This window comes from Neodiprion virginianus, chromosome 2 (assembly GCF_021901495.1).
Source record: "Neodiprion virginianus isolate iyNeoVirg1 chromosome 2, iyNeoVirg1.1, whole genome shotgun sequence".
NCBI classification, from domain to species: Eukaryota; Metazoa; Arthropoda; class Insecta; order Hymenoptera; family Diprionidae; genus Neodiprion; species Neodiprion virginianus.
This window is the reverse complement of record NC_060878.1, coordinates 6380395-6392798: the sequence shown is the minus strand read 5'-3', so window position 1 is coordinate 6392798 and position 12404 is coordinate 6380395. Positions and strand designations below refer to the sequence as shown.

The following is a 12404-nucleotide window of genomic DNA, read 5'->3' as shown; positions in this document are numbered from 1 at the left end:
TACGTCGCGACGTCGTCTGGCCGATTCGGTATAACAAACGTCCGAAAATTTCAAACACAATAAAAAAAAAAAAAATTGACACTGAGAAACACAATTCCTGCATGTCGTCGTAGGATAAATGCGTGAGGAATGACGTTGGAAGTGGTTGACTTGCCTTCGTCGTGTGTCGTGTTGTATAACACACAGTGTGCACCTACCGAAATACTTCGAGTCGAAACTACGAAGCGAAACGTAATCCGTATCGTGCGGTTTTGTGACCCGGAATACTTTTTTTATTTATTTTTTTCTTTTTTTCAATCTATTTTTCATTGCTCCAACGATGTCGGAGGCATTTTTATTCGGTGACATTGTTACATCCAATCAGTCCAGTATTGTTTCAAATCGGTACAAATTAATTGAGCCACGTTTCTGAAGATTTACGAAGCAAAAAAAAAAAAAACAAAAAAGAAATTGGTAACGAGAATTGCTGCATCATTACAAATGAAGCAGGCAGCAATTCATCCTCGTTATTACTTGACGAAGACTTTTGAGATTTGGACGAATTGGTTATTACTGCAAACGTGAATATCGTTTTTGTTTTTGTATTTTTTTTTTTTTTTTTTTTTTGGATATGTAAGTAACTAATTGTACTTTTTTACGAAGTTACGTGAGAAATACCAATGCGTCGTGGGTAGCATTGACAATTTTTTTTGTTTTCCTAATTCGAAACCACATGTTTATTAAAAAAATAATCACATTATCAACTGTAGGTGTGACGTAACTGATTAAAGTATATCATTATTGTCGTCAAGAAGAAACCGATTACTATTCGACGAATCGAAAAGCTTTTCGAAATGCGACACAATAGCGTCGCGAATTTTATAAAAATCTCGACAGCTTTTATTACCAGAGATCGGTAATCGCCTCGTTAATTCCAGTGTACAATGAATTGGATTGTTTATTTTTTTACAACGATTCGCATAATACCAGATTCAGATGTTCAGTGTCGGTTCGTCTTTACGCGTAGGAGGACAACCCTTTCAGTCACACATTTTTCAACTCAATATTGTTACCTGAATTTTATTACCAGAGGGTTTTTTGGATCACCGATCACGAATGTGAAGTCAGAATTTCATCATTTCTAAATTCAAGATGTAAACGAACGGTGATAAGGCTATTATATATGGTATATTGTATAAATTTTTGACGTTAAACGACGAGCAATTCATTCCACTGTGACTGAAAGGGATAAGTGAAAAGATTGAAAAGGTGAAACATCTTCGAGAAAATCGTTTCAAAAGAATTTAAGAATTTTTATTCGCTTAGAAAGTATAAATTGCACGAAGAGGTTATTAGAAATACGAAGCTTTCGTCGTATAAATGGTATGCATGTACATATTATACATATATATATGTATAATATATATGTATACATACATATGCTATATAAATGTATGAACCGAGGCTGCGGTAAGGCAATCTCCTTAATTGGGTCGCATTGTGCAAAACTGTTGAGATAGGCAGGCGAAGATATGCCTTGGGTATTGTTCCAGTCAATTATACAAGCTGAATATTATAATTGGACCGGTGGAGAAGACGCGACGTGACCGCGCGGATTTAGGATGCCCGGTCATTAACTCATTAACCGCTCTAAGGTGCCCTGGTGGGTGCCTTTAATCTCCTCGCCTCCTTTCCGCGTCATTTCATTATTTCTTCATTATTCTTTACTTAGCGAATAAGAATTCCAAAGTAATAAGAAACTTAATTTCGGAATTATTATAAAAAAAAGCTGGTTTCGATTTAAATCGCTTCGATATTTTTTGTACGACATCCGTTGGAACGTATTCGTAATTCGAATTTAATCCACGATTTAACAACATATCCAGAATAGTATCTAATCCTAAGAATTTACCGAGTTACATCTGATTTTTCATAACAACAATTCGTCGTTCTGTTTCACAACGTTTCATTATATCGATGATCGGGGAACAAATGAGAATAATGAATTGATCATTGTAAGAAGGATGAAGAGGAAATATTAGCTGGTTCGGTGAGTTTACGTAGAAAATTGTTTCGAATCTACCAAATGTTTCAGCCGTTTTCAAGGCATGTACCTGCGATCGATACTTTTCCTTCCTTCCTTCCTTCCTTTCTTCTCTCCTCCTACGCCTCATAGTTGTTACATCCGAGTCGCATAGTCGCCCTGGGCATTTTACGCGTGTGTTTGAATTCGTCTTCGGTTCATCTCGTCCCCACCAACGGCGAGCATTACAAAGCGAAGTCAACGAACCCGTGCGCATTAATTACACGATTTAATATCCCGCCAGGTAGGACTGTATAGACGTGAAAAATTATCTCAGACCGTTCCTGATACGCGAAGGTTGCGAAGTAGGGTCAGTACTTCTCGATTAAGCTCCTCGCAATATATATTTACATCGTTGTTTTTTTTTTTTTTTTATTTTTGTCACTGATCTTCATTCTACAGGACCCGAGTCAGTATCTGTTCTTAAAATTTTTAAACTCAATTTATCATGTATATATATAATTACCTATACAGGTATAACAAATGATTATACAGAAGTAATGGAATTGCGATCTTTATTTTTTGCTTTGTTTTTTTTTTCTTTGATTCTTTCCATTGCATGATTATTTAATTTATGAACTTGCGTTGACGACATTCGAGTTAGATTTTATCCAATGATTTTACACAGCACACGCGATAACAGTGCTCAGCGATATCGTGTAATAACAGAAATGAAAGTAAGCGTGTCGCATGTTGCCTGAAGTTGATCACTTTCACAAGGAATATTTTTTTTTTCACCACATGAACGTAATAACGCATCAAGTGGCGATAAACGCAACGTAATTACATCATTCCGGACGTATAATATGTACTGTATTCGACGTGTCAATGATTATGCGCAAACATCTATATATATAAATATATAATCACGCGTATGAGAAACGTATTTCAATTTAATGGTTCATTCGATGATTTGCATGCTCGTAAATAATTTCCTCGCTCAGTCTTCGACTGCAGTTGATATTTTTTTTAAAGTCTTCTCTTCGAGTTTCAATCAATTTCACGCATTGTTTTTTTTTTCTTGCTGTTATCTTTCCTTAAACTGCAAACTGAAACAAGATATTTATCGCTATTTAAACGGCCGCTGACTTACCGATGAGGAAAATAAAATTACTCGTTTTATTTATTTATTTTTTTTCTTGTTTCATGCGGTCTTTTTTCGAGATGTATTATGTTGCCTTCATCCATCTCGGCGATCATCAATAGCAATCAAAGCCTTACGTCTGTAGGATCGTATTTTATTCTCTAGTATATATATGTATATATATATATACATCTATACGTATTACATGCGAGCTGTGGAAATCGACACGATCAATGCAAGTAGTGTCTATTATATTATACGTCTATGTCTAGGATTTAATTGCGCAACGTAATAAAATTTTTTCATTTGTCTGTAGTACAAAAATAAATTTCAACTTTGGCCTTCCGACCTGATAAAAAAAAATATTGCAAAACAATAATGTGGGATTCTTGTTTCCCCATAAATTTCGTGTACCCTTAAATAAAAATCTCTCAAGTTATTAGTTTACCTTTTTGATCCAGTCTTTTATATTTTATTCGTTATTTAAAATGTAAAGTATAGAATATTTCGTAGTTGCCGTTTTCAACTAAGGAATAAATTGAAAGACGAGTCGCATTATTTATTTTATACGCTCCTAGTCTGGGAAAGTTGCACCTACAGTTTTATAGACATTACTGGAGGAGGATTCACACGTTATGAATAACGGAACTTGTTCCGTGCGGATGTTTTTCGATTATTTATCGATTACGATACGCCGCCGGGCGGTGTTCAGTGCCAGTATGCGGATAAAAAATTGTTCTCACATCTCGCGTCGTCGTGACAGGAGAAGAAAATTCAGAGAAAGAAGGAGAGAGAGAAAAAAAAAATAAAAATTGCGCAACAACAAAAAACAGTAACAATAATAATAAAATGAAGAAACCCCGGGGCGGCTAAAATAGTGGGCATATTTCGATCCGTAAGCTCGGAGTTGTTGGCGGGCATTAAAACTGATCCAACAAGCATCTAAATCACCGTCTTTCTTAATTGCCGTAGAACTCAGCGGCAGTAGTCGAAGACAGAGGCGTGTAGGAGAGTCGAATTTCACTCGGATAAATTAACGCCGATTGGTTTCCCATACCCAACCATGCCGTAAACCCTTTCGTTTATTGCGAATCAAGAAACGCGATACGCGTGGTTGGGAATGCAAAAGGATCTGGCGGTATATTCTGGACTGAGAGAAATTTGTAATTCCGATTACCGCTCAGTCCTTAACTATTTTCATTTTTTACCAAAATCGAAAAATATAGTTCCAGGTAAAAAATGAAAATTAGTTTTATAGCTCTAACCGGAAAGTCTGGTGTCCGTTACTATTCTTTCTCATTACGATCACTGTTGCTATGTTTTCTTGCAACTGTTGCGAAAATTTAAAAAAAAGTAGAGTAAACCTCAGAAACTGATTTTGCGTTGCAATTACCAAAAAAGGATCGACGATAGCGCAAAATGGTTAGGCCTACCTCGTTTTTCGTAACTTTAACAATATTCAAACAGTTTTTTTTAACGATACCTGTTTCACTCAATTTTTGTAGTTACTGTATCAATTTAAATTTTTCTCAGTGGAGTTAAGGAAAAAAGGTATCGGAATTTTTTTCACCTATTTATTCCTCGATTCCAGGTGTATCCCGGATGGCGGGGACGTCGGACGCACGATGACGGATTTGCAGCCGTCGCCGCCAGGATATCGCGGCCAGGATGAACCCCCGGGACCCGCCAGATCACCGGCATCAGCACCCTTCCAGCCACCCTACAAAAACGCGACCTCGTCTTATCCGGCCGAGATCTACAACGGCAAGCAACCCTCTTCGCCTCGCGGCGGGCAGGCCGACTTTTATCACATTCAAAAAAATGACGGGTCGCGAAACGAAGTTGGTAAAAAGAAAACATCCCACGTCGCGATGTACAACGACGGCTACAAGAAGAATACTCCTGGGTATAAAAACGACAGCGGGTAAGAATATTATATTTATTCCCCACTCAGCCGTAAAGTTAAATTTTTTTAGCTCGAAAGTGGGACGAAAGTGGCATATTTTTCCCTAAAACGCATTTGCGGGAAGTATGAGATCAATCTAAAAGTCACAGTTTTCAAATAAATATCGCGGCCAGAGTTGAGTCGGAAATAAAGTCCTTTACGTCACACGGGAATGAAAGTTGACATTATTCCCTTGTTGCATAATGTATTAATTTTGATCGTGAAATAGTACGTTATGTAACAAGGGAATAAAGTCGAAGATTATTCCCAAGGGTGATTCAACCGCCCGAGCGAAGCGAGTATAAAATGTAATAAGTATAATAATCTATGGTAACTTGACATTTTTTTTTTTAACAATACAAGAATAATGACAGCGATTGTTATAGTCTTGTACAATTTGTTCGATTTTTTAGGCCACATTTTGTATTCATTGATCGGTATATGATTTGCAAACTTTTCGAAATTATTTAATTATCAACAACGCGTGAGAAGTTTTTCTCGTGTAGAATCTAAAAATCAGACAAAGTGCAATTTGCGGATACTTGAAAAAATACGTCTGTAAGATTTTGATTTCAAGTACAAAGGTCGAGTACAGAAAACCAAAATACAGAATCGACAAAATTCTATTACATTCAAAGTAATTCTGATATTTCTACATCACGGCATTCTACACTGACTTTTCTTCTCTTCGACTATCTAAATTTTTAAAACAGAATCAAAACAGATCGTCGCGTCTTTAAAAATTTGTTACTATGACCCTTTTATTTAATGCTCTTTCTACATTTCTACCCCCCACCCTGTTAATAACCATGGCTTCTTTTTTATGAGGCTGAAGTTAGTAAAGTTAGCGTATTGAAACGTAGGAGGAAAAAACAAAGAAAAAAAAGATCACTATTTTGCAATTTTTCAGTGACTTTGAAGTAAAACCAAGTATCGAAAGCATGAATCACTTTTCCCTTATTATAATCGACCACGTTTCAGAGATTCCTAAAATTGCGAAACACGAATCATGATCGCAATAACTTCACCAACTTGAGCCTCATTATTTTCTCCCCTCGGTTTATAGCTACAGCGAAAGCTCGGGCTTTGGAAGCTACAGTTTGCCGCTCAGCGAGCGTGACGAAGCTTCGCCGCCTCCGACGCCCCCCGTCAGAGACGCGTCGAGTCTTAAAGGAGTCTGCTACGGTCCTGGTCACGAGAAGTATCCGTCGTGGCCAAGCGCACCGGAGCACCACACCCACGACGAAGACCTCCACGCGGCCTCGTCTCTTCACGGCGGTTCCCACCGTTCGAAATCTTGGACCGACCACACTAGCTACCCCAAGGAAAAACCCGCACAGTACACGAGGCCACACGCGAAGAGGCCGAATCCAGCCTTCACTCAGCAGGTGAATTTTTAACCGCACGTAAAAAAATCAATAATAAGAAAAAAACAAAATTGAATTCTCAAATTTACCGAATATGGCGAAAAGAATATGTTTATTTAATTCAAGCTAACGCGGCTTCGCCGAATAATACACATTATTGTTCTGTCGGATATAAAATAACGTTTCGTATTCCGACGTAATATAATCGTCAGATTTGGTAAATTTATACACAAATTGGCACAGTTTTTCAAATTTCATCGACGACATTTTTCTTATTCATATTGTATATAATGAAATTGTGTTTCGTGAAGATTCATTGTGAGTTTAAATTTTAAGCGAATCGAAAAATTACGGGAATCTCTAACGTAAGAGTGAAAATTCAGTTGAATTCGGTCAAAATTTAAATTACTTCAACCTGTATCACTTATTTTTCTTTTTGCGATTGTTTGATTTTTTTTTTTTTTTTCAATCTTCTTCTCGAAGTGAAAAAGATACGTACCGAAAAATGATTCAAGGCACAAATCTCATTGGTATAATAATACTTGGTTAGAGATGATTTCTTTAGAACGGCTGTCCTCCAACAATGTTGTTTCCATCCAATTTTTTTCATCCTTCTTTATTCATACGTCTCGAGGTTATAACAGTAAGAGACACTTTGGGGGAGTTGATAAACGATAATATAATTATTTAGAGCTGTCCAGTTCGAAAATCGCTGCGTTCAATTCTATTCAGAAGAATAATACTGTTCTTTTATGTGCGTAGAATGAAACTTTAGCGGTAATTATTTATATATATTTACATATATATATATATATATATATATATTAGAAGTAGAATTGTACATGGTAAGCCCACACGCCATTCGATATGGGAATATCAACTCCGATCTCTAATTTTGCCACGACGTGTTCCAAGGTTACGTATTTAGTCGGACAAATTTGCCGTAGAGATTGCGATCAGCGCAAAATTCAATTCTAGAATTCAATGCTGTACGTTTTATTCCGGACAATTATACAAGTATCCATTTACTTTGACCTCTGTACGCCGATATTGCCGATCGTCAGATATGAAAATAGCCGCTGTACGATCATTTATTATCATCAGTCAATTACAATAATCGGCGTGTATATCCTACCGGGCAAATATATTAACTAATCAAATGTCTCACGACACGCATCTTCGTCTTCTTGGTCTCGTGTTTAAAAAACGCTGTTCGAATATTGCCAGCATCGAGATCGGGTGATCGACCGAAAAGAAGAAGAGAAATAATCCTCATAGAACTTGAGCGATAATAAATTTTTCGACGTTGCAACACGGTGAAATATTCAACTTGGTTTTGATTGTGCTATAAAATTTCTCGATACGATCGAAACTGCCGTGCCTGCGACTATAAATAATACGTTTGAGCAATCCGTGAGTCAAAAATTAAATCCCTTAGATTTGTAGATTCAAAAAAAAAAAAAAAGAAAGAAAGAAAAACTGTGATTCTCATGCACGGATTTTAGTGTCCAGACCTTAAAAGGAAGACGAATTCCAATTTAGTCAGTCATTCGTCGAGCTTAGCTGTGCGGACGCGTGACGATGAGATGATCGTTGCCAAGTTTTAAACGATACTGCAGTTTCTCGATAACGTTATTTGAAAGGTGGTAGCCAACTCTTCCTAACGATAATTCCTTCACAGCTGAAAACGGTGATGGAACGCTGCGAGAAAATACCTGCCGAGACGTACGAGTCTCGGAACCGTAGCAACACCGAAGCGACGGAATCGAGGCTTTGGCCGCGCGTAGATCGCGAGGGTAAATCGATAGGCGACGTCGAGTATGTCGCCCCTTCTCCTCCGGAACGCGAACAGCAACCTCCGCAGACCCTCAGCCATGCCGACCTCGAGGCCTACGTCAGGAGCTATCAGGACCCCCAGGTTAGCCAGGTCAGTTTTCGTTGAGTGAGCCTTGAGGATTTAAATTTTTTAAGAATTCAATGAGCCAGAAGAGAAGGATCTATCATCTACCATTTACCACGTATCTTCTATCTTCTATCATCTACTATTGGTCATCTGTCAGCCGTCATCCATTATCTACCATTTAGCATCCATCATCTATCATCAATAAATATGAAACAACGTTCCTACTTCCTCGATGAAAATGAATCGGCTGTTCGGAAAATTCGAATATATAAGTATGTATATCGGTATGTATGAGGTGTAAAGGTATCACGATTGAGAACAGCTCCGGTGTGATTAAAGTCACAATCAGCTCGGGTGTTTTTCATCGGATTCCAATGCTTCTACTTCAGTCTTAAAGCAACTCGTCGTCAACTCGGAGGACAACAAAGTAAAGAATTTCGAAAGCTATACCGTCTTTACTAAAATTATTATTTCTTCTCAGGTTGACTTGTACCAAGAGAGCGCCCTCACTCAGGCAGGTCTTGAAGAGTACGCGAGGGTCCAACACTCCCAGCAGGCAAGCTACGCGCAATCCGAGGGATACCACAGCTACGTTTCCAGTGTGGACTCGACGACGAACACCCCGTTTTTGGACAGGTGAAAATTTGATTGTTGGTTTTTTTTTTCCTCGTCTACAACTGATTTTATACAGTCAAAGGTTAATTTTAAATATCATTTTACCGGAGCATTGACTACCTAACTTATCGATTAAGCCTCCGTTCTCCAAATCGTATGCAATAACTTTTAGCAAAACTAAAACGATATCAGCAGGAATATTCATTATACCAGATTATTTTATACCGGTACAGGTGAAATGAATGAAAAAATTTGAAACGAAGCGCCTACTGAAATTCTAAAAAGTACGCCGCACGAATGTCAACGTCAGCCGATGAAAATTTAAACGACAAAATAAACTACATGTATAGACTTGACTTCGAGAGAGGGAAAAACGTGATCGCATAGACAAACAACCGCAGCATCCTCTAATATATTGTTCTAACCTTATAAGCCAGCTGTAGAAGGAACCGTTGAGCATGATTAAACACAATAATCACTGCAGGGGTTCAATTATACAACAATAATGTAAAAGGTGTATACCGGTATGAAAAACCGTTAGGAGTTATTTGATGTTTTATTGCCGTATAATAATAATGCTGACAACAATAATAATGATAATAACAGCAGTGGGAGAAGAAGATACTTCGCGAATCTGTTCGAGCAGGGTGAATATCGTTAAACCTCCGTAAGATAATAATAACTAAAGCCAACGGTCGTCTTTACAGACTGAGGAGAGACAGCGAGGCCGTGGCTCAACGGGCAGCGTCTTCGTGGGAGGACGCGAGAGAAGGAAGAGACAGCGTCGTTACGACGTCGAGCGGAAGTGCTTCGAGCAGCGAGACGCTCAAATGGCACGGTTCGATGTCGGACGTGAGTGTGGCGAGCGGACTTCCGGCGCGTCAGGTGGGCCTTCCGGAGAAATGGCTGCACCACGGCTCGATGTCAGACGTGAGTATAATCTCGCCGCAGAAGCAGCAGTCCTCGAATTTACGGGATCAGCACAAGTGGCAGGGATCATTGAGCGACGTAAGTTCGGCGAAGAACGCCCGGAAGCAGGAGAAATGGCAGAACTCGATGAACGACAGGAACAAACGGGCCGGAAGGGCCGTACCCGAAAACGTCGAGGACGTTGCCACCGAGTGGCAGGAAACCGGAACCGATGGTAAAATTTGGCCGGAAAACAACGTCGCCGAGAAGTACGTCCATCACTCCCAACCCACACCGCAGAGTTCTGACGAATGGATACCGCATCATGGATCCATGTCGGATCTCAGCACCGCCGGACTCCAGAGTAGCAAACAACTCATCGCTCACAGCGCCAGGGTTCAAACTCCTCAGCGACATCATTCCGAGAGTGTTTTGTACCTTGATCGTGAACGGAGTCAAAGAAAACTGCAGTATGCAGGCGGGACGCATTCTCAGGCTTCACAGGATTCCGGACAGTCGTCGTCTATGAGGTGAGTTGTTTTTTTTTTCCTTGAGGTGTAGATGGTGTGGATTATGGTTTGATAACCGAAGGATTTCTCCCTGAGGGTTAACAATGCGCCGGCGGATAGGCAACCGTATTTACGTTTTACGGGCGGCAATCGACTCGGATGCAACTTCGGTTGCCTATCTGCCGGCGGAGTTATCGTAGTTTGATAACCGAAGGATTTCTCCCCGAGGGTTAACAGTACGCCGGCAATTAGGCAACCGAAGTTACGTTTTTACAGGCATTAATTAACTTGGATGTAACTTCGGTTGCCCATTTACCGGCGAAGCGACGTTGTGTTGTTAAGTTTCAACGAATCCTTGCGGTATAATATCAACGTATTCCATAACAGATGTCGAATAAACTACGAAAAAAGAGAACAAACGAAGTTATTGTAGGTATAATCATACCAAAAGTGAAAATTTGAGTTTCACTCGATTTCAGGGCATGTTGTTAATCGTACTATGAGGGGAAAGTCGATACTCGCACCTCGAGATTAACATACAGTGATATTTAGATATATTGATAGACAATGTCTTCCTGTGCATGTTTTGCTGTCCGGAAGAAGGTTCCATTCCTGTATTGAACATCATATTTGTAATTACGAACCAAAGAATGACCGCGTTTCCGATGAGTGATGAAGAACAGAAAAAAAATACGCAAGAACTAGGGCAGATCGAATCAGACTAGATTACGTCATCAGGAGCTGCAAAAAAAAAAGTATATTTATGTCAAACGATAATTTATTACGAGGAAAAAATGTCGTCGAGAATATTCGATGATTTCCAACCAATTTCAAATCACAGACATTATCCGATCGGGAATTTTTATTTCAAGATGTATGAGTATACGAATTGTAATTTGTAAAATGTATATTCATCCTTTGCTTATAAAAACCTAACTTACGAACTGGTAACACAATTTATAAGCGGTATAAAATTTGTAGCAAGTATTTTGTACGAGTATTGCTAGTTCCTATTCAAGATAAAGAAAAAATTAAATAAGCACCCGATAAAAATATTCCAGAATGGCTCCAACGTCACCCCAGCAGCCGCAGCTTTCAGTGGCGGAGCGAATAAGCGAGCTGGAAAAGCAGCAGCAGCAACAAATGCGGTACACGTATCTCGACCCGGACAAACGTCACCGAGTTTCGGACCCGACGTTGAAGGCGATCCAGAAGAAGGCCCTGCTCTCGTTCTACGAGCGACATCACCAGGCTTCCTGGAGGTCCGAGCCGCAGCTCGCCCAGGGCGTCGCGACGCCCGCCCCCCAAAGTCCGCCCCCGCAACCGCCCCCGAGACCGAGGCCGGCGTCCTCGAGGAGGGCGAGTTCAGCCTCGGATTACGCGAGCGGAGGAGCCTGGCGGGAAAAATCGGGACGAGGTTCAAACGTCCCGGAAATTTCGAGTCCCTGCAGCCCGAAGCATCAGCACAGCAACAGCTGCGGTAGCCTTTCGACCGATCTTTTAGGGCCGGTTATCGTCGGCCAGGCGATTTCCATCGACGACTGGGTTCCCGAAAGGCCACCGAAAAAACCCCACCTCAGAAATGCCTACAACGATCGCGTTCCCAGCCCCGATCTTCCGCCCCCGTCACCCCCGACGGTCACCGAACACGAGGTTTTGAACTGTGACGACCCTCTGCCTCCGCCCCCGAGTGACCTGCAGAACGATGCGGTATGCGGACAGATCGATAATAAGGAGAATTCTCACACGGATAGACACGCCGTTGGAAACGATTCGTGTAAATATTTTAATGAATTATGTGTCGTTTTGGAACGCCGTTTTTTCAAGGTGATCGTATTCTTTCGCAAGATATATGTACATAATTACACGGTCGTTTTATTGCGAGGTATATACCTAGTCCCGTATTGAGTGTTTATCGAATTTTCAAGATTTCGTTGATTGCTCACAAAGAAAAAGAAACACAAAATTAAAGAAATTATTCAAAATAGCTTTAAAATTCTTCAAAGTCTA

The 12404-nt window shown here is 40.0% G+C and overlaps 1 protein-coding gene across 1 annotated transcript in view; it reads left to right on the top strand.

Moving 5' to 3' along the window:
• LOC124299218 (uncharacterized) overlaps nt 1-12404 on the top strand; it is a 156602-nt gene that overhangs the window by 87415 nt on the left and 56783 nt on the right. The window contains exons 3-8 of the mRNA XM_046752265.1: nt 4738-5070; nt 6158-6479; nt 8140-8385; nt 8843-8997; nt 9684-10415; nt 11456-12171. Coding sequence (XP_046608221.1) covers nt 4738-5070; nt 6158-6479; nt 8140-8385; nt 8843-8997; nt 9684-10415; nt 11456-12171 — 2504 coding nt within the window. The remainder of the gene's footprint in view (nt 1-4737; nt 5071-6157; nt 6480-8139; nt 8386-8842; nt 8998-9683; nt 10416-11455; nt 12172-12404) is intronic.